Source organism: Pristiophorus japonicus, chromosome 6 (genome assembly GCF_044704955.1).
Source record: "Pristiophorus japonicus isolate sPriJap1 chromosome 6, sPriJap1.hap1, whole genome shotgun sequence".
Classification (NCBI taxonomy): domain Eukaryota; kingdom Metazoa; phylum Chordata; class Chondrichthyes; family Pristiophoridae; genus Pristiophorus; species Pristiophorus japonicus.
The window spans coordinates 103,367,674-103,390,932 of record NC_091982.1 but is presented as its reverse complement, the minus strand read 5'-3'; the positions used below and the strand labels follow the sequence as shown (position 1 = coordinate 103,390,932).

The 23,259-nt window shown below is 46.1% G+C and overlaps 1 protein-coding gene across 1 annotated transcript in view; it reads left to right on the top strand.

Annotated features, from left to right (window-relative positions):
• LOC139265196 (sodium- and chloride-dependent neutral and basic amino acid transporter B(0+)-like) overlaps window positions 1-23,259 on the top strand; it is a 95,832-nt gene that overhangs the window by 62,740 nt on the left and 9,833 nt on the right. Inside the window, exons 9-12 of the mRNA XM_070882122.1 lie at window positions 7,282-7,407; window positions 21,661-21,779; window positions 22,117-22,216; window positions 23,063-23,172. Coding sequence (XP_070738223.1) covers window positions 7,282-7,407; window positions 21,661-21,779; window positions 22,117-22,216; window positions 23,063-23,172 — 455 coding nt within the window. The remainder of the gene's footprint in view (window positions 1-7,281; window positions 7,408-21,660; window positions 21,780-22,116; window positions 22,217-23,062; window positions 23,173-23,259) is intronic.

Below are 23,259 nucleotides of genomic sequence, written 5' to 3'. Positions count from 1 at the left end.
GGAGTGTGATGGGATACTCTCCACTTGAAAGCTTAGTCCAAATTATCGTCATGCTGTGACATTGATGTTTGCCAATGTTTAGAGATAAGATGTTAAATTCTTAAAACTACTGGATCTCTCTGGATCTCTCACTGCACCATCAAAATTCATGTGGTCTGGTAAAGCATGGTCCACTGTTTAAAAGAATGTGAGCATAAGTGGTTAATTTGTCAACTCATGGTTTTCTTCTACTACCGTGGGGAAATATCCACAAAAATTAAGAAACTTTAAAATTAAAAAATGCCCAATATATAAATTTACATTCAGCAATACAAAAATTGTTGAGGTGAATTGAAAACAGCTGTCAACAGTGGCCTGGTAGGGTTTCCTCTTGGAATTGAGCATGACTGGGAGAATGAAGAGAGGACTTGCATAGCAGGACAAGCTACTAGAAGAGAGATGAGGAGAAGGGCTCTCAGCAGGAAGTCATATCCGCCCATGTTCTTTAGGGAACAATCTTCTTACCTCGACTTCAATGAGGACCAATGTTTGAGACATCTTCACTTCCAGTACAGCTACAACACTGGCATCTATCCAACAATGTAGAACACTGCCCAGGCATGTCCTGTCCATAAAAAGCAGGAAACATACAATCCATCCAATTAACGCCCCATCAGTCTACTCTCAATTATCAGCAAAGTGATGGAAGGTGTCGTCGACAATGCTATCAAGCAACACATACTCACCAATAACCTGCTCACTGTTGCAAAATTTGGGTTCTGCCAGGACCACTCGGCTCCAGCTCATTACAGCCTTGGTCCAAACATGGAATAAAGAGATGAATTCCAGAGGTGAGGTGAGAGTGAGTGCCCTTGACATCAAGCAGCATTTAACCGAGTGTGGCATCAAGGAGCTCTAGTAAAACTGAAGTCAATGGGAATCAGGGGAAAATGATCCACTGGCTGGAGTCATACGTAGCACAAAGGAAGATGGTTGTGGTTGTTGGAAGTCAATCATCTCAGCCCCAGGACATCGCTGCAGGAATTCCTGCAGGGCAGTGTCCTAGGCCCAACCAGTTCAGCTCTTTCATCAATGACCTTCCCTCCATCATAAGGTCAGAAGTGGGGATGTTTCCTGATGACTGCAGTGTTCAGTGCCATTCACAATTCCTCAGATAATGAAGCAGTCCATGCCCACATGCAGCAAGACCTGGACAACATTCAGGCTTGGGCTGATGAATGGCAAGTAACATTTGCGCCACACAAGTGCCAGGCAATGACTATCTCCAACAAACAAGAGTCTAACCAACGTCCATGACATTCAATGTTATTACCATTGCCAAATTCCCCATCATGAACATCCTGGGGGTCACCATTGAACAGAAACTTAACTGGACCAACAACACGAGCAGGTATTCTGCCCCGAGTGTCTCATCTTCTGACTCCCCAAAGCCTTTCCACCATTTACAAGGCACGTCAGGAGTGTGATGGGATACTCTCCACTTGCCTGGATGAGCGCAGCTCCAACAACACTCAAGAAGCTGCACACCATTCAGGACAAAGCAACCTGCTTGATTGGCATCCCATACACCACCTTCAACATTCACTCCCTCCAACACCAATGCACCTTGGCTGCAGTGTGTATCATCTACAAGATGCACTGCAGCAACTCACCAAGGCTTCTTCGGCAGCACCACACAAACCCGCAACCTCTACCAGCTAGAAGGACAAGGGCAGCAGGTGTATAGGAACACCATCACCTGCAAATCCCCCGTCAAGTTACACAGCATCCTGACTTGGAATTATATCGCCGTTCCTTCATCGTCGCTGGGTCAAAATCCTGGAACTCCCTCCATAACAACACTGTGGGAGTACCTTCACCACAAGGACTGCAGTGGTTCAAGAAGGCGGCTCACCACCACCTTTTTAAGAGATTAGGGATGGGCGATAAATGCTGGCCTTGCCAGCGATGCCCACATCCCAGGAATGAATAAAAACAAACTAAAGAGGTCATGAAATCTACCAACTGCTGTAGTCACAACTGTAACCTCAAAACAGGGCAAGGACAGTATTGCCCAAAGCTATTAACTTTTATGAGCCTGGTTCCTTCCAGGTTGCTGCTAGAGATATAATCAACATCTCGTAGTTAGCAGTGAACTGCTGTATAAGTGAGGTCACTGAGGTGCCTCTGTTTGCGCCCTGGAGGGCGATAAATGGTATTTCTGGCCGTTACGCCGGGCATCCAGGTTTTAGCGCCCGGCTGGTAAATTAGGCTCCTGTTTTGCGGCAGTGCAAAAACTTACCACCCTGCCCTCCAGTTTGACTGAGATCATGACGTAAATCGTCGTGCAACGCTGTGATGGTGCCCCAGGTGGAAAATTTGACCCTTATGCCTCATTTAACGTCCGCCCAGGAAACGTCTGGAAAAAAATGTCATTCCCAGGGTGCAGCAAGCAGTATTAGCGGTGTATTTAAGTGGTGGGATGAGGATCCTACATCGCAGCTCATATTGACTGCAATGGTTGCGCACGCCCGCTGCATGAAGCTCCGACTTGCAAATGGCATTTTTATCCGCCATTACAGTGTCCTTACAAGGTCAGTGAGAGAATTTAATGGGGCATTACTAGTTCGCCAGCATATCATGATGGTTGCTATTGCCAGGCAAAATCAAGCTAGGAAGAAGGGCTGCTGGCCATGTCGGGCCATGTGTGAGGAGACGCCGAAGATGTCTGGGGAGGAGGCCTTACCCCATAACACTCATACCACCAGCTCTCTGAGGAGCAGTGTGTGAGAAGGCTGCGCTTCCCAAAGGAAGTGCTGACAGAGATATGCCAGCTCCTACAGGCAGACCTACAGTGTTCTAGCGCCAACAGGACTGCGCTGCCCAAGACAGTGAAGGTGACTGTGGCCCTGGCCTTGTATGCCTCCGGTTCTTTCCAGGCAGCAGCAGGGGTCATATGCAGCATCTCTGAATATGCTGCACATTGCTGCTTTCGTCATGTCACAAAGGCTCTGTACGCCCAAAGAATGAATTTGATAAAGTTCCCAATGAGCAGGGACAGCCAGAATGAGAGGGCATGTTGGTTTGGCAGAATAGCGGGCTTCTTGAGGGTTCAAGGAGCCATTGGCTGCACACATCGCCTTGCGAGCACTATTCGACAATGCAGAAACTGAAAAGGATACCACTCCCTAAATGTACAGCTGGTGTGCGACCACATGCAGCGCATCCTCGCAGTGAATGCCCGCTATCCAGAGAGCGCACATGATGCTTTCATCTTGCGCGAGAGCATTGTCTCACAAATGTTTCAGCAATAAAGGGAAGGGCAGGGCTGCCTGATCAGGGACAAAGGATGCAGCCGAGTCGCCTGGCTCATGATCCCCCTTCGCAATCCCACTACAGAAGCCGAGCAGCTACAATGAGAGTCATGCAGCCACCCACAACATCATCAAACAGGCAATTCGGATGCTCAAGCAGCTTTTACGATGCCTGGACTGCTCTGGAGGCAGCCTTCAATACTCCCCTCAACACCGAATTCATTGTGGTGTGCTGCATGTTGCACAACTTGGCTATCATGAGGAGCCAGGCATTGACAGTGGGGATTGCAGGCCCACCACAGGAGGATGAGGAGGATGATGAAGAGGAGCCTCATCGTCATAGGCAGTCCCTAGGAATCGAGGAGGACTTGCTTCCACTCCCAAAGTGAGTTCTTTGATGGCTGAACAGTCTGATACGAGAGCCACAGACCCTGTTACAGATGGGACAGACATTCGTCGGGGGAAGGGGTTGGTAGGGCTGGTTTGCCGCGCGCTCCTTCTGCTGCCTGCGCCTGGCCCCTTCATGCTCCTTGTGTCATGCCTCAAAGAGCTCAACGCCCTCCCGAATGGACTTTCTCCACCTCGGGCGATCTGCGGCCAGGGTCTCCCAGGTGTCAGTGGCGATGTCGCACTTTACCAAGGAGGCTTTGAGGGTATCCTAATAACGTTTCCGCTGTCCTCCTTTGGCTCGTTTACCATGAAGGAGCTCCGCATAAAGCATTTGCTTAGGGAGTCTTGTCTCTGGCATGCATATTATGTGGCCTGCCCAGCGAAGCTGATCCAGTGTGGTCAGTGCTTCAATACTGGGGATGTTAGCTTGGTCAAGGAGACTGATGTTGGTACTCCTGTCCTCCCAGGAGATTTGCAGGATCTTGCGGAGACATCGTTGGTGATATATCTGCAGCGACTTGAGGTGCCTTCTGTACATCGTCCATGCCTCAGACCATTACAGGAGGGCGGGTATTACTACCATCCTGTAGACCATCTGAAACGGAGGAAGACACTCCATAGACCATCACAGTTGACAGTGTCAAAGGCCTTTGTAAGATCGAAAAAGGCCATAAGGGCTGGCGTTGCTCCCTGCATTTTTCCTGCAACTGTCGCGCTGCAAAGATCATGTCTGTTGTGCCCCGTAGGAGACAAAATCCGCATTGTGGTTCCGGTGGGAGTTCCTCGGCCACAGGGAGAAGACGATTGAGGAGAACTCGAGCGACAACTTTCCCAGTGGCTGAAAGCAGGGAGATTCCTCTGTAGTTGCCTCAGTCGGACTTGTCCCCCTTTTTAAAAATGGTCACAATCACTGCATCTCTGAGATCTCCCGGCATGCTCTCCTCCCTCTAGATGAGAGAGATGAGGTCATGTATCCGCGCCAACAGCGACTCTCCGCCATATTTTAATGCCTCAGCAGGGATTCCATCCGCACCCGTAGCCTTGTTATTCTTAAGCTGTTTTATGGCTTTGCCTACCTCGTGCAACATTGGAGTTTCACTGAGTTGGTGGCGGGTCGCATGCTGCGGGATGGAATTGAGAACACTCGAGTCAAAGGCAGAGTCTTGATTCTGAGATCTTCCAAGTTCTCCTTCCATCGAGCCCTGACAGCCTCGGTGTCCTTGATGAGTGTTTCCCCATTCTTGGCCAGGAGTGGGGTGAGGCCTTGGGAGTTTGGAACGTAGGTGGCCTTGACTACAGTAAAGAATCCTCGCATATCGTGGCTGTCGGCCAGTTGTTGTATCTCCTGTACTTTCTCCATCCACCACCTGTTCTTTAGGTCTCAAGTTTTTTGTTGAACCTGAGGCTTGAGCTGTCTGTAATGTTGTTTTGCAGCTCCGAGTTGGGCTGTTGCTTGAGGCTCAGAAATGCTTTGCGCTTGCGATCTATTAGTTCTTCGATCTCCTGATCATTTTCATCAAACCAGTCCTGATGTTTTCTGGTTGAGTAACCAAGTGTCTCTTGACGGACACTGATTATAGAGGCCTGGAGGGCAGACCAAGCGCTATGGGGATTCAGCATCTCAGGGTTATCAAGGCACGCCAGATTGGCAGTGAGGTACTGGCTGTATAGGGCTCTCTTAGCTGGATCTCTAAGTGCCCCACATTAACTTTTTTGCGGAACTGCTTCTGCTGTCCCCCCTGCTTTGGGGCAATGTTAATGTTGATAATGGATCGGATTAGGCGGTGGTCCGTCCAGCAGTCGTCAGCTCCTGACATAGTGCAGGTGATGCGCACATCCTTGCGATCACTGGCTCAGACGATGACATAGTCAAGCAGGTGCCAGTGTTTGGAGCGAGGGTGTTGCCATGATACCTTGTATTTGTCCCTCTTGTGGAACAGGATATTGGTAATGAGGAGTTCATGTTCTCGGCATTTTGTCAGGAGTAGGGTACCGCTGGAATTGGCTTTCCCTACCCCCTCTCTGCCAATCACGCCTCCCCAGAGGGCTGTGTCTTTGCCATCCCTGGCATTAAAATCACCCAGGAGGATCAATTTGTCGTCCGTGGGGACAGGGGACAAGGATGTCTCGAGGTTGGAATAAAAACCCTCTTTAGCCTCATCCATTGCATCAAGTGTGGGGGCGTACGCACTGATGACTGTGGCACATTGGTTCCGAGATAGGATGATACGGAGAGTCATGAGGCGTTTGTTGACCCCACAGGGGGAGTCTTTGAGGCAGTCGACCAGCTCATTCTTGACGGCAAAGCCGACTCCATGAAGGCGGCCTTCTGCCTCTGGTTTCCCTTTCCAGAAGAAGGTGTAACCTCCACCATGTTCCTTCAACTGGCCTTCTTCTGCCCGCCGGGTCTCGCTTCGGGCGGCGATGTCAATGTCAAAACGTCTGAGTTCCCGGGCAACTATGGCGGTGGAGGAGGATGATGAAGAGGAGCCTGGCGAGATCCTGATTGCACAGCCACCCCATCCTCGGGGGAAGCCGCATTCATGTGCTGCCGGAGCAAGAGCCGCACGTTACCAGCTGGTAATAGTTTACTTGAATGGAGGAAGCTGAGGGATGCAGCTAATACTGGTCATGCTATGTGCCACCATTATCATAGGCAATCCTTCGGAGTCGAGGATGACTTGCTTCCACACTAGAAATGAATTCTCAGATGATTGATGAGTCCAATGCAGGACCGACAATCTCTGTCACAGGTGGGACAAACGGTGGTGGAAGGAACGGGTGGGTGGGGTGCCTGTGTTGCCACACTCTCCTTCCGCTGTTGTCGTTTGGCTTCAGCTTGCTCTCGGCGAAGAGATTCGAGATGTTCAACACCTTCCTGGATGCTTTTCCTCCACAGGTTCCCAGGTGTTGGTGGGAATATTACATTTCTTCAAGGAGACTGTGAGGGTGTCCATCTCTGCAGAAGTGCCAGAAGTTGGGTGGGTTATCTGCGCATGCGATGAGGAAGCCGCCATGCCCTGAAATAACATCTGTGTCTGGGAAAACAAAAACACGGTTGCGCATATGCAAAATGCCGCAATTTTTGGCTCCCGCACACAAACACCGTTGTGTAATGCCTGATTTAATGCCATCGATAATGGATCCTCATTGTTTGCCGAAATTTCTAGACAAAGATGCAAACTTTTTTCAGGCGGTATTGGAACCATCCCAAGATTAGCGCCTTAAAATGCACCTCCCCTTTAAGAGGTGCAGGTTGCCTTTAGGTAGCCCAAGCCACTTGCAATATCGGCCTCCTGCTGACGTGTGCAGCCAATGAACACGCGGGTAGCGCTGGCTGCGCACACAAATCGTGTAAAAGAGCATACAGTACCAATTTAACGTTCTGCTTGCAAAGCAATGAACAAGCGCTGGTTAATCGTGCACCATTGGCGACATCACTCAGAGGCCCCTGGATGGCTGCTATGAGAAAATATCACACAGGTGCAACCTCTTCTGAGGGTGGGGCTGAATTACATTGTTGGGGCAGAGTAGCGGAATCTTTACTCGCTCTTCTAAGCACCATTAATTGCACCATATCATTGTATCCACTGTTTAGGTTTCGGTTTGGCTTTCATTGCCTATCCAGAAGCTCTTGCACAGTTGCCGTGGGCACCTTTATGGTCCATTTTATTTTTCTTCATGCTGCTCACTCTGGGACTCGACACTCAGTTTGCAAATATAGGTGAGAGCATTATTATTAATTTAATCTATCTCTTTCCACTTTTGTAAAAGGAAGTTATGTAAAGTATTAGGTTTATTATATAAAATGAGAAATTACTGTTGGTTGAGAAAGTGGCTAAAATAAGTAAACAGGATACTGAGCATCATAACTAGAAGCGTTGAGTACAAAAGCAAGGAAGTTATAATCTTTATAAAACACTGGTTTGACCTCTACTGGAGTATTGTGTCCAATTCTGGATACCGCACATAAGAACATAAGAGCATAAGAAATAGGAGCAGGAGTAGGCCATTTGGCCCCTCGAGCCTGATCCGTCATTCAATAAGATCATGGCTGATCTGATCATGGACTCAGCTCCACTTCGCTGCCCACTCCACATAACCCTTTATTCCATTATCGCTCAAAAATCTGTATATCTCCGCCTTAAATATATTAAATGACCCAGCCTCCACAGCTCTCTGGGGCAGAGAATTCCATAGATTTACAACCCTCTGAGAGAAGAAATTATTCTAAGACTATGTCCCCTAGTTTTAGTTTCCCCTATGAGTGGAAATATCCTCTATCCCACTTGTCGAGCCCCCCTCAGTATCTTATAAGTTTCAATAAGATCACCTCTCATTCTTCTGAACTCCAATGTGTAAAGGCCCAACCTACTCAACCTATCCTCATAAGTCAACGCCCTCTTCTCTGGAATCAACTTAGTGAACCTTCTCTGAACAGCCTCCAATGCAAGTATATCGTTCCTTAAATACGGAGACCAAAACTGTACGCAGTACTCCAGGTGTGCCCTCACCAGTACCCTGTACAGTTGTAGTAGGACCTCTATGCTTTTATACTCTATCCCCCTTGCAATAAAGGCCAACATTCCATTTGCCTTCCTGATTACTTGCTGCACCTGCATCCTAGCTTTTTGTGTTTCATGCACAAGGACCCCAATCTCTCTGTACTGCAGCACTTAGCAATTTTTCTCCATTTAAATTATAATTTGCTTTTCTAATATTTTTGCCAAAGTGGATAACCTCACATTTTCCCACCTTATACTCCATCTGCCAAATTTTTGCCCACACACTTAGCCTGTCTATATCCTTTTGCAGATTTTTTGTGTTCTCCTCACAATTTGCTTTCCCACACATCTTTCTATCATCAGCAAACTTGGCTACATTACACTCGGTCCCTTCATCCAAGTCATTAATATAGATTGTAAATAGTTAAGGACCCAGCACCGATCCCTGCGGCACCCCACTAGTCACTGTTTGCCAACCGGAAAATGACCCATTTATCCCGATTCTCTGTTTTCTGCTAGTTAGCTAATCCTCTATCCATGCTAATATATTACCCTCAACCCTGTGAACTTTTATCTTATGCAGTAACCTCTTATGTGGCACCTTATCGAATGCCTTCTGAAAATCCAAATACATCACATCCACTGGTTCCCCCTTATTCACTCTGCTCGTTACATCCTCAAAGAACTCCAGCAAACTTGTCAAACATGATTTCACTTTAGGAAGGATGTGAAAGCTTAAGAGAGGGTGCAAAACAGATTTACAAGAATGATTCCAAGGATGAGGGACTTCAGTTACAGGGCTAGATTAGAGATGCTGGGGTTGTTCTCCTTAGAGCAGAGAAGGTTGAGAGGAGATTTGATGGAGGTGTTCAAAATCTGCACTATGGGGAAAGGGTGGGGGAGTGGGACCATCTGAAGTGCTCTGGCAGAGAGCCGGCACAGGCTCAACGGACCGAATGGCCTCCTTCTGTGCTGTAACCATTCTATGATTCTATGATGATGTAAGTGGATAAACGCTCAATGTGTTTGTGTACCAATTCTCTGCTCATGTCTTAATGGAGCATGAAAATGTTTGTTTTAAATGGGTTAACACCTGCAGTAAAGTAACATTCAGAGGAAGTCACCCCAACATTTGGAAGAGCTCTTGAACAATTTTTGTTTGAATTTTAAACCTGCACATTCATTGCAGGAATTAATTGCATTATTCCACTCTTGAAGTTATTTATCTAGACAAACAAATCTTACAAATTGCAGGACAGAAGGCCATTCAACCCATTACTGCTGTTCCACTGCTACTTCTTTAACTGCATTATCTGCTCCAATTACATTTCCTCACCCTTTCTGTGTATCTTTTCATATTCTTCTTTTTCAGGTATTTATCCAATTCCCTTTTAAATGATGTAAAGTCTCTGCCGCAAAAGCTACTTGTGATGAGGCAATTCATAATCTAATGTAGAAAACATAGAGAAGGGCTGTGATATTGGAGCCTCTTGCACTGGCTGTTAATACCAATTTGGAAGAAAAAATGGCAGTCGCCTCACTTCCACCCACTTCTGGTGCGGAACATGTCGGTGGCCATTTTCGGTAGGTCGGCAATGATGCCGTTGCCTGCACTCACTTCCCATGTTTAAATGATCCAGATCATGACATCAATCAGAGTGCAACATCTGAATTGACACACAATCTGTAATTTTGGATGTTGCCACTCTTAACACTACCTCCAAACCATGTACAGAAGAATGTGTGTGTAGCAGTACAATGGAGCTGCTGCCAGTGCTTATTAAAGGGACACACACAACTTTCAGTTAAGTTTACATTTTTGCTTTTGGACTGGTTTCTTTACATTTTATTGGAGTACGGGCTTGGTGCAATACATTTAAAAAGTTGTTAAAGTTTGCACGGAGCGCAGAGAGTGCTGCTGGACATTTGCAAAGCTTTTGCTCTTAAAGAAAGGCCTCTGAGAACGCTACTTGGCTCTAGTTGCAGTCCCCCTTAGGCAGGAGCAGGACATAGAGATGGGGCAGAGGCAGCAAAGGGGACAAGCTGCTCACAGAGGGAGGAGGAAGTGGAAGGAAGATGGAAACCCTGACAGCCCCTTTCTGGCCGGAATATCTGGGATAGAATCATCCGCCTGTAGTACCAGTGAACACAACCCCAATTCCCCTTTCAACATTAGTCCCACACCTTACCTTCCCTCTGTTATTGACCATCACAGCATCTTCTTGGCCACAATGCTGAAATAAAACCCACCACAAAGCAAACTTTCCAATTCAACTTTATCCATATATGCATCCAATATTATGTCAAAAAAGCAACTAATCACCCTTGTGCATTGTCTTAGTGACCGTCTTGTGTGTGGCATTGCCTTTCCTACTGATGCAACCCCAGTGGCTGCAGCATGGCTTTCAGTGGTGGACACTGAAGATGGCCTTGCAGGACAATCTCAAGGAGCTGGTGGCTGAGCATGTGAATTAAAGTGTGGGTGTTTCTTCTTCTTCTTCTTCACTCTCCTCTCCCTCTTCTTGGTCAACCACTGACTGGCCAGGCTGGATTTCTTGGGTGTCTGAAACAAGGAAGGCACAAGGGTAGGGTTGTGGTGAGGGGAGGGGGTAAAGCAAGTTATGCATGCTTGCACCTCGAGCAGCTTGTAAATCAGAAGATATTGTGAGATGAAGGGTTAGTGGGATGAGAGAAGGAGGATAATGTATGAGGATACCGGCATCTCATATTCTTTCAGTCCTGCAGCTGGCCATGGGCGCAGCCATGCCCCTGCATAGAATGGCCAGCACTGTCTCCTCCAAGGGGATGAGGTGAAGCTAACAATGTGAGGTGTGCCTTGTGTTTGGTAGAGATTGTTGGTAGGTGAGTGATTTGGGGAGGTGGGGGGGCGGGTGTGTGCGGAACAGGCGGTCATACATTCAGCAGTGTGTGCGGCTAGTGGTGCAGTTGGTAGGAGACGGCTTTTGAAGATGCATTCATTGACCTTGACCCCTGGTCTGAGGTGATGAAACTTCTTTGGGCACAGGAACCTGGTCCTGGGGGACACTGCTGGCAGTGATGGCCTCAGCGATCTGGTCCCACATCTTTCTTTCTGGAGGGCCGCCTGTTCCCCTGTGGGTACATCACCCCCAAGATCTTTCCACTTGTGGGAAACCAAAATTAGGGGCCATAAACAAGATAGTCTTCAATAAATCCTATAGGGAATTCAGGAGAAACATCTTTACCCAAAGAGTGGTAAGAATGTGGAACTCTCTTCCGCATGGAATAGTGAGGTGAATATCATAGATGCATTTAAGAAGAAGCTATATGAGCACATGAGGGAGAATAGAGTAGAACAGAATAGGAGGATAGGGTTAGATGAAGAGGGGTGGGAGGAGGCTTGTGTGGAGCATGAATACTGGTACAGACCAGTTGGGCTGAATGGCCTGTTTCGGTGCTGTAAATTCTATGTATGGAAAACTTTCTTCAAACTTCCCCTTTAGTTATTTTCATTATGACCCTGAATCGATGTCCTCTTGTTATCAATTCAATAATGAGTAGAAACAATCTTTCACTATTTTCCTTTCATAATTTAAAAAAAAACCTCCATTAGATCCCCTTAACATTTCCAGTCTGCTCCAGTCAAAAAGCCCCAATTTTTCAAGTCTTTCTATAATCTGTAATTCTTGGTCTCATTCTGGTGAATCTTCTCTATATCCTGTCCATGGAGCCAATATCTTCCCTACAGTGGGGCTGCCAGAACTACACATGATATTCCAAAAACCAATGTCCTGTACAAATTCCACATCACTTGCTGCTTATATATTCAGTACTCCAGTGTATAAAACCCTGAATCATTCTCGTGGCCTTTTCAAACCTGCACTCCCAACTTTAAAGATCTCAGTATTTGCTCTCCTAGATCTCTCTATTCCCCGCACTATTAAGAATCTCACTGTTCAGGTAAGAATTCCTTTCCCTGTTATTTTTGCCTACATGTATCACCTCACATTTCTCTGCTTGTGTCCAGGTACTGTTGCACTGGGCATCTGCGGATAATAATTATAGTTTGAGGTACATCCCGAAAAACTCACCACACATCAGAGTAACAGGACAGGGATGAGGTAAAATGGATGTATTTATTACTTTAAACCTTTGTCCTATATTCAACTTCTGATGTAAAAGTAATGGAAAGGCATTTTGGAGAGTTACTGTACATTGGCTGCATAAGAAGATAAAAATATAAGAATTAGGAGCACGAACCTTATGTCCTATCTCAGGATGAGTGTATTCACCTTCCCACCACTGCCACTCCGCCAGTGCCCTTTGCCTGTCAGCCAGCCAGTCCAGACTGCCGTTCATGCTGAAGTGGTGAAGTCCAAAGCCGGGTCTTCTTAGCCCAGAGCTAATCGAGGGCATCCTGCAAGGCCATCTGCAATCTCCCCCACTGAAAGTCAGAAGCCTTCCAGCAGCCACCCTGCAGCCACTGGGATAGCACTGTGTCAGAGCACTAGGACAGACAAAGGCACAGTGTTGACAGGCACTAAAGGAATTCGCAAAGGTGATTAATTGACTTTTGAATGAATTATTCTAATAGTTTGATTCATAAAATTGGTTTTGTATGTTTGTTTTATGGCCAAGAGGATGCTGTGATGGTCACTACCAGAGGGAAGGTAAGGTGAGTTCCTCAGGGCAGTGTCCTAGGCCCAGCCAGCTACAGCTGCTTCAAGAATGACCTTCCCTCCATCCTAAGGTCTGAAGTGGCGATGCTCGCTGATGATTGCAGTGTTCAGTTCCATTCGCAACTCCTTAGATCATGAAGCAATCTATGCCGCATGCAGCAAGACCTGGACAACATTCAGGCTTGGGCTGATAAGTGGCAGGTAACATTCACACCACACATATGACAGCCAATGACCATGTGGGCACCATCCAGGACAAAACAGCCCACTTTATTGGCGCCCCATCCACCACATTAAGCATTCAATCCCTTCACCAGTGACGCACCATGGCTGCAGTGTGTACCATCTACAAGATGCATGATAGCAACTCGCTAAGGCTTCTTCGTCTGCATTTCCCAAACCCGCAACTTCTACCACCTAGTAGGACAAAGGCAGCAGGTGTGTGGGAACACCACCACCTCCAAGCTCTACTCCAAGTCACATACCATCCTAACTTGGAAATATATCGTCATTTCTTCATCGTCATTGGGTCAAAATCCTGCAACTCCCTCCCTAACAGCACTATAGGAGTACCTTCATCACATGGACTGCAGCAGTTCAAGAAGGTGGTTTATTACCACCTTCTCAAGGGCAATTACGGATGGGCAATAAATGCTGGCTTTGCCAGCGGTGCCCACATCCCATGAATCAATTTTTTTAAAAGATGTGGGACTTTGGCGTTACATTCACTGGTACCAAAGTTGGTTGAATCAATTAAGGACGGCCCGGCAAAAAGGGGTTTTCTGGGTTGCCTTCTCCTTTCCATTTCCCCCTCTTCTGCTTCCTCCTGCTCAACTGATTGCCATATGCCTAGTGGCATAGGTTGTGCCCTCAGGATGGTGAAGTTGTGCAGCAGGCAGAAGACTACAACAAATCTTGAGACATATTCTGGTGAGTACAGCAGGGCTCCTCCACAGCTGTCCAGGAAGCAGAAGCGTTGTTTAAGGATGCCACTGGAATGCTTTATTAGATTCCACGTGGCAGCATGGCTTTTACTGTAGGTGTGCTGCCCATGTGTGCGTGGGTTGCGCATCGGAATCATGAGCCATTTGGTTCCTGGATAACTCTTGTTGTCCAGTAGCCACCCTCTGGTTTGTTGTGGTGGCTCAAATGCTGATGGTACAGCATTTGAAGACATCCTGACTGCTGCCAGGATACCAAGCATTGACCTGCATGATGCTCTGAGTATGGTCACACAGCAGCTGGACATTGAGGGAGTGAAATCCCTTCCGGTTGCAGTACAACTCTGAGTTCACATGCGACATATGTACAGTCAACGTTACCCTGCACTCTGGGGAAGCCTGCTATCCTGGCGAGGCTGTGTGCTCACTCTGCCTGCTTCTATCTGGCAAGTGAGAATGAAATGTAATTCAGCTCTCTTTGCATACAGAGCCTCACTCACTCACCTCCCTTATACAGGAGACGGTGAATTGGGAGTTGTTACAAGTGTCGCCTGCTCCAGTCTGGAAGCAACCCAACATGAAGAAATTCAAGGCCACGGTCACCTTTACAGCCATTGGCAATGCCGTTCTCACCCTGGCAGATTTCAGTGAGCACCTCCTTAGTAAAACAGAAACGTTGCATGCACTGTTCCTCACTGAGGTTGAGTAGGAGAATTGCTCCTGAAAGCTCTGGATGGATATGGCCTCCTGCTGAGAGCCCTTCGCCCCCTCGTCCTCCTGCCTCTTCTAGCAGCTTGTCCTGCTCTGTTCGCCTCTGCTCATTCTCCCTGTTATGCTGTAGGTCAAGGGGGATACAAATTACTGCACCATGTCTGGGAGCAACTGGTCTGAGCAAACCCCTTGGAAATCAATACCTTGATCATGTGCTACACCACTCTTTGTAGATTTTAGGCAACTTTAAAAAAGTCTGGAAAGCATCAAACACTTTTACAAACTCAGCAACAGCACTGGCGGGGTGTCCTTACTGCTGTTTGTGATCTATTCTTACGACATCACTAACACACAGACCTTACAAGATGGCTCCAATACATCATGTGACTTTTATTGTATTTACAGTAGCAGTTGCATTACCACAGTAGTCCACTAGGGGGAGCAATAGTCCACGAGGTGGAGCTCTCTATTACACTGTTGAACGCATGCTCAGCTGTGTGAGGTTAAGAGAGGGTTAGCTCCAGCATTGAGATCGAAAATGGCAGCGCTGGCATTACGTCAGGGTTTCCTGCTGATTGACGTCACGATCTGCCTACTCTGCAAACTTACGGTGCACTCTCTCAGTGCCACGCCAACACCCTTACCAAAGGTGTGCACGCATCAAGAAGCGGCCTGCCTCAAAAGTATGCACGTGAGGCTCAGACATCATTTTCGAGCCAATTCGAGCTACGCAACCACATTTTTAGCCCAGTGCCTTTAGCTTTAACATTTTTCTATTTTTCCTGATGTCACTTTAGTCACTAATGCCCTTTGTTAAGCTCTCTGTCCCCGCCTGACCCACTCTGCTTATTTTTACTCAAATCACTACTCTGTTCTACAGCCTTGACATTTCTCTTGCTGCTTTTGAATTTAACCTTTCCTGAATCCTCCCATCCCTCCTTCATTAACTTAAAGCCCTATCTACCATCCTTGTTATTTGATTCGCCAGGGCACTGGTTCCAGCCCGGTTTAAATAGAGCCCGTCCCAATCTCTTCGGGAGATTATGACCTGTAAGGTTCTGTGTTTTAATTTTGACCCTCGCGCCTCGAACTCTCACAACAGAACCTCATTCCTAGTGCTACCTATGTCATCAGCTCCTACGTGGATCACGACAACTGGATCCTTGCCCTCCCACTCCATGTTCTTCTCCAGCTGTGAGGAGATATCCTTAACCCTGGCATTGGGCAGGCAATGCAGCTTTCGGAACTCTCGGTTGCGGCTACAGAGAACAGTGTCTATACCCTGATTATACTTACTGTCCCCTATCATTACAACATTCCTTTTCACTCCCTCCACTTGAATGACCTCCTGTACCATGGTGCCATGATCAGTTTGCCCATCCAACCTGCAGACTTTGCCCTTATCCACACAGGCAGCTACAACAGATTGGCAACAAAATATTGCCAGATATAACCCATTTAGGAAGGAGAGGGGTGATGGAGCAGCTGTGCTAATTAAAGATAACATAATAATGATAGAAGAAAAGAATGTAACTAGCAGCAAGATAGATACAGAATTCGTATGGATTGCGCTAAAGGGATACATCACCCTAATAGGGGTATACTTTAGACTACTAAATAGTAGTAGAGAATTAGAGGAAGAAATATGTAGGCAAATTTCATCATCATCATCATAGGCTGTTTGAGGATGTTTCCAGTAGAGTGGACAAGGGAGAACCAGTTGATGTGGTATATTTGGACTTTCAGAAGGCTTTCGACAAGGTCCCACGCAAGTGATTAATGTGCAAAGTTAAAGCACATGGGATTGGGGGTAGTGTGCTGACATGGATTGAGAACTGGTTGTCAGACAGGAAGCAAAGAGTAGGAGTAAATGGGTACTTTTCAGAATGGCAGGCAGTGACTAGTGGGGTACCGCAAGGTTCTGTGCTGGGGCCCCAGCTGTTTACATTGTACATTAATGATTTAAACAAGGGGATTAAATGTAGTATCTCCAAATTTGCGGATGACACTAAGTTGGGTGGCAGTGTGAGCTGCGAGGAGGATGCTATGAGGCTGCAGAGTGACTTGGATAGGTTAGGTGAGTGGGCAAATGCATGGCAGATGAAGTATAATGTGGATAAGTGTGAGGTTATCCACTTTGGTGGTAAAAACAGAGAGACAGACTATTATCTGAATGGTGACAGATTAGGAAAAGGGGAGGTGCAACGAGACCTGGGTGTCATGGTACATCAGTCATTGAAGGTTGGCATGCAGGTACAGCAGGCGGTTAAGAAAGCAAATGGCATATTGGCCTTCATAGCGAGGGGATTTGAGTACAGGGGCAGGGAGGTGTTGCTACAGTTGTACAAGGCCTTGGTGAGGCCACACCTGGAGTATTGTGTACAGTTTTGGTCTCCTAACCTGAGGAAGGACATTCTTGCTATTGAGGGAGTGCAGCGAAGGTTCACCAGACTGATTCCCGGGATGGCGGGACTGACATATCAAGAAAGACTGGATCAACTAGGCTTGTATTCACTGGAGTTCAGAAGAATGAGAGGGGATCTCATAGAAACGTTTAAAATTCTGACAGGTTAGATGCAGGAAGAATGTTCCCAATGTTGGGGAAGTCCAGAACTAGGGGTCACAGTCTAAGGATAAGGGGTAAGCCATTTAGGACCAAGATGAGGAGAAACTTCTTCACCCAGAGAGTGGTGAACCTGTGGAATTCTCTACCACAGAAAGTTGTTGAGGCCAATTCACTAAATATATTCAAAAAGTAGTTAGATGTAGTCCTTACTACTAGGGGGATCAAGCGGTATGGCAAGAAAGCAGGAATGGGGTACTGAAGTTGCATGTTCAGCCATGAATTCATTGAATGGTGGTGCAGGCTCAAAGGGCCGAATGGCCTACTCCTGCACCTATTTTCTATGTTTCTATGTTTCTAGGCAGTCCCTCAGAATCGAGGAAGACTTGCTTCCACTCCTAAAGTGAGTTCTTTGGTGGCTAATAACAGTTCAATACGAGGGCGACAAACCCTGTCACAGGTGGGACAGATATTCGTTGAGGGAAGAGCGGGGGTGGCACTGATTTACCACACACTCCTTCCACTGCCTGCGCCTGACCTCTTCATGCTTGCAGCGTTGAGATTCGAAGAGCTCAAAGCCCTCTCGGATGCACTTTCTCCACCTAGGGCGGTCTTCGGCCAGGGTCTCCCAGGCATCAGTGGTGATGTCGCACTTCACCAGGGAGGCTTTGAGGGTGTCTTTATAACGTTTCCGCTGCCCGCCTTTGGCTCGTTTGCCATGAAGGAGCTCCGCATAGAGCCATTGCTTTGGGAGCCTTGTGTCTGGCATGCGAACTAAGTGGCCTGCCCAGCGAAGCTGATCGAGTGTGGTTAGTGCTTCAATGTTGGGGATGTTAGCCTGGGTGAGGACATTGATGTTGGTGCGTCTGTCTTCCCAGGGGATTTGCAAGATCACCCAAAAACTCCCATGATCACCCAAACCTCTGTCGTTGAACTGCAGTACGCAGATGATGCCTTCGTCTGCGCACATTCTGAGGCTGAACTCCAGGATATAGTCGATGTATTCACCGAGGCACATGAAAGCATGGGCCTTACGCTTAACATCTGTAAGACAAAGATCCTCCACCAGCCTGTCCTCTCCGCACAGCACTGCCCCCCAGTCATCAAGATTCACGGCACAGCCCTCAACAACGTGGACCACTTCCCATACCTCGGGAACCTCTTGTCAACAAAGGCAGACATTGATGCGGAGATTCAACATCGCCTCCAGTGTGCCAGTGCAGCCTTCGGCCATCTGAGGAAAAGAGTGTTCGAAAACCAGGCTCTCAAACCTACCACCAAGCTCATGGTCTACAGGGATGTAGTAATACCTGCCCTCCTGTATGGATCAGAGGCATGGACGACTTACAGAAGACACATCAAGTCGCTGGAGATATATCACCGATGATGTCTCCGCAAGATCCTGCAAATCCCCTGGGAGGACAGACGCACCAACATCAGAGGCAAATTTATAAAGTGAGTGTTAGACATAGAAGAATAATCATGGGAGAATTCAAGTGACCCCAAATAAACTGGCAAGAATAAGTAGTGAAAGAAGAAAAGGGAATTGAGTTTTTCTGTGTATAAAGGACTCCTTTCTCACTCAGTACATAAAGGAGCCGAAATTGCCTACCACCCCAAACAGGGCGCATATTTCAAAATCAATTATTATTCTTTACACCAATCCATGGGGCGAAGATTAGCAAAAAAATGGTCTCTTTCATTTTATTTATTTGTCCGTGCGGGTTTGGGGTGGCTGTGCGGTGGAAGTGGGTTGGGAGTGGGGCGGAAGGCGGACAGTGTCATCAGCTCCGCGCCGAGCATGACAGCACGACACTGATGACAGCAGAACGACACAGACGTGGCACATCACGCTGACATGTAGCAACGTCCCTCCTCTTCAGTTAAAGGGGAGGGCCGCTGTCTGCTCTGCAGCCACTTTAGTGGCACTCACTGGGCCACCAGGGAGGGTTTCGGCCAGGCCAGCGGCCCGATACCCAAGAGGTTGTGCCGGGCTGCCTATTGGCTGAACCCGTGGCTGCAATTGTCAGGCCCACTTCAGAGTCAGGCCGACAAGTAAAATAAAATGGCGCCCACGGTGGGGGACTCTCCCCTTTAAGGGCGGCATTGCGCCCAGCCACTGGCAGCTTCCCGCCGGGAAAAGTTGTCATGGGCACCGAGTGGTAGCCCCTCCGCTTCAGCGGGGCAATTTCCCTCGCGGTGTAGAAAGGGGTCACCGCCGGCAGTAAGGGGTCGGCACTTGCCCGATGGAGCGGGAACACGGGCGGGTCGGAAACCTGTCTCCGCAGATCCTGGCCCGTGGACAATTTCTGATGTATTGGTCCATCTGCCTGCCCCCGGCCGAAAAGGCCTTAGAGGCGGTAATTGACCTTAAGAAGGGGGGCAATTTTGGTTCCTAAAGTCCAACAAGAAAAGAATCACTGCTGGAACTTGTAATGGGTAATGAACCAGAGTGGATAGAAGAGTAGGAGAGCATCTTAATAGTAGTAATCACAACATCGTATGGTTCCAGATTAGGACAAAGAATGACATAAGTAGGACAAAGACTAAGGTAATAGATTGAAAGAGCAAATTATGAGGAAATTATGGTGGAACTAAAGAAGATAAATAGGGAGAAGATCTTGAAAGACAAGGTCAGAAAAACAGTGGGAAATCTTTAAAAGGGTAATCAATAGTTCAAGTGAAATGTATTCCACTAACAGTCAAAAAACAAGCAAGCTAAATGTGGGGCACTGTGAATGAATAAAGAACTAAAGGGGAAATTGAATCTGAAGAAAAGGGCGTACATTAAGTATTTAGATACTAAAGGAGAAGACCAATGGGAATATAAAGAACTTAGGAGAGAAGTTAAAAAAAAATCAGGAAAGCAAAGAAAAATTACAAAATCAAATGATCAAGGAATATAAAAATAAATAAATGTTTTATGGACACATAAATAACTAAAGGATGAGCAAGCTAAACTCACAGGTAATGACAGAGAAATGGCAGCAGTATTGAATAACTTCACCTCAGTTTTTACTAAAGAAGGTAACGAATTAGATACTTCACTAGAGGATGAGCTTAAAAAAATTAACAGTCGGGAGAGAAAGGGAAAAAATAATTGACAAACTAGCAAAACTCAGAATAAAACCCCAGGTCTGGATGCCCATGCATACTCAAGAAAACTAGGCAAGAGATAGCAGAGGCACCAGTTTATATACAAAAGTTCCATGGAAGAGGGGCTAGTGCCTATCTACAAGAACAAAACCTGGGAACTATAGACCAGTCAGCTAATGTCCGTGATAGGAAAGATACTGGAATCTATCTTAAAAGAAGTGATAGAAGAGCATCCAGCGACAGCAAATATAACAAAAAAAAGTCAATGTGGATTCCGAAATACTAAGTCATACTTAACGAACCTGTTGATAGAATTCTTTGCATTCGAGTGGAAAGAGTGGACAATGGTAATGCAGTAGATGTTATATTCTTGAATTTTCAAAAGGCCTTTGATAAGGCACTACACTATAGGCTTATGAAAAAGGTTAGGGCATGTGGAGATAGGGAACAAATAACTGGATGGATAGCATATTGGCTAAAATTTTTTAAAGCCGAGAATAGGGTTAAAGTGTAGTTATTCAGATTGGAGGAAGGTAGAAAGTGGTGTTCCACAAGAATCAATGCTAGGACCACTGTTCATAATGTACTTTAATGATTTGGACTGAGGAACAAGTAACTCAATATCAAAATTTGTAAACTTGGGGTGTAGCTAACACTGAGGCAGAATGCAACATAATACAAGACGACATTAGAAAACTTGTAGACTGGGCAGTGAAGTGGCAAATTAACTTTAACCTATGGCACCTAACTTAGTGTTGTCAGCAAACCTGGATATAAAGTTCTCTATTCCTTCATCTAAGTCATTGATAAATATAGTGAAAAGTTGAGGCCTTGTACGGATTCCTGGAGGACCGCTAGTCACATCCTGCCAATTGGAGTACATACCATGATCCCCACTCTCTGTCTTCTACCTCCTAACCGATTCCCTACCCATATTAAAAGATTGCCTCCAATTCCATGTGCTTCCATTTTTCCAAACAGTTTCTTGAGTAAAATCTTATTGAATGTCTTCCAGAAGTCCAGATAAATTACATCCATTGATATACCCTTATTTCCCATGTTAGTGACCCCCTCAAAAAATTCAACACTTTGACATTCAGAGCACTGGGCAGAAATCTCATCACGTCAACACCCGGTTAGTTAGACATGTCTTACATGTTACAAATCCATGTTGGCTCTCTCTGGTCAGCATACATTTGTGCAATTCTCAGTCACTCTCCCCAATAACAGATTCTGGATCATCAGATTCCTGTGTTCCTGGTGCAAACACGCCTTAAGCAGAAGCAAGCCTTGTGGTATTATTCTGCTTCTAATCTTGTAAAGTACTGACAGCCTGATCACAACTCTTCAATGTTTCAGAGAGTAGACTCATGGATTGAGGAAGCTGTCCTCATCTGCTTCCTTGGTCTGCAGGGCTTTGGTCTATCCAGTGGTGGGTTTCTCTGGGACTGTGTAAATTAGTAATTAATTACTGATCTCATGTAACAATTTTTATTTCATCAGAAAAAATTATAACAATCCTGCTGGACCGGTTCCCTCAGTTTCTGCGATCAAAGCGCCTTTATCTGACAACTGGCATTTGCTTGTTATTTTATTTCCTTAGCCTTGTAAATGTAACACAGGTATGTTGTCCTTTAATAGTTTGCCATGCCTCCACATGTAGTGCTGGTTATAACGCTATGAAGTCAGAAATTTCACAGTATTATGTTATAAAGAAGGCCATTGTGTGTTGTCCTGTTGTTTTTCCATTTATTTAATATTGTGCAGTGATGGTGTGGGATTGACTGACATTTCCCCATCTGCTATTACTAAATATAGAGCCTGACAAAATAGTCAAGTTAGGATTGTACTTGAGTAAAAACATAAATTTTTCATATCCAAGCAATCCCTTATCTTGAATATTAGTATGTTGGGGTTTTCTCAAGCTCCACACTTCCTAATTTTCCATTTAAATTTTAGGCTGGGATTTACTGGATGCATTTAATTGATCATTTCTGTGTTGGATGGGGACTCATTATATCAGTTCTGCTGGAACTCATCGGTCTCAGCTGGATCTATGGTAAGTATAACTATTTTGTTGCATATCAGTAATCAAGTGCCCCCTGATTAAAGGGCGGGGGGGGGGCACATTCCAAAAACTTTTCAAGTGCCCCCTTTTTTTTGAGGGATGTTGTTCAAACAACTATTTTGAGTTGTAAACTTTAATCAAGTGCCCCTGATTAAAGGGGGGGGGGCACATTCCAAAAACTTTTCAAGTGCCCCCTTGTTTTTTTGGGTTTGGGGATTTTTTTGAGGGATGTTATCCAAACAACTATTTTGTTGCAAACTTTAAACAAATGCCCCCTGATTAAAGGGGAGGCACACTCCAAGACCTATTCTGGTGCCCCCTTGTTTTTTTGGGGGGAGATTGTTGAGGGATGTTGTCCAAACATCTTCACCCCGAGTTGAACAGCTGTTTGTCACTTGACCCAGTCAGTTACCAGTTTCTCCCAAATGATTCAGGCAACTGGAACAACTGGACAGGTGTTCATGATGTTTCTTCTGACCTCTTGTGATTGATTTACTATTCTTCAGCTCAGGACAGAGGACTGACATTGATAGTCTATCCTCTCCATTCTGATAACAGGGAACCTGCCCATCCCAGCACAGATCTGAAACAAGAGCCTGTCCTAGAGTGAGCACCTGTTCTTCAGGATTTTGTAGAAACATTTTACCTTCATGGGTAATTAGGATGGTGACAGGATACAATTTACTCATACCGTTTGAAATGCTTAGTGATTCTATCTCTGATTTAACTTGTGAATTATTGACACTCAATGCGGGATGAACTTCTACAGAAAATTAGCTGTCCTAAAGACAGAGCAAACCAAGTGATTGTGTATCTCTTCTCTCTCATTGTTCACAGGGATAAACCGATTCATCGAGGACATTGAGATGATGATTGGGGAAAAGAATTGGCTTTTCTGGCTGTGGTGGAGAGCGTGTTGGTTTCTTATTTCTCCGTGCTTGTTGGCAGTAAGGAGATGTTACATTACTGCTAAATAAGTTATTGCTAATTATTAAAGTGAAAAAATAAATAAAGATTAGAAATGTCAGCATAGG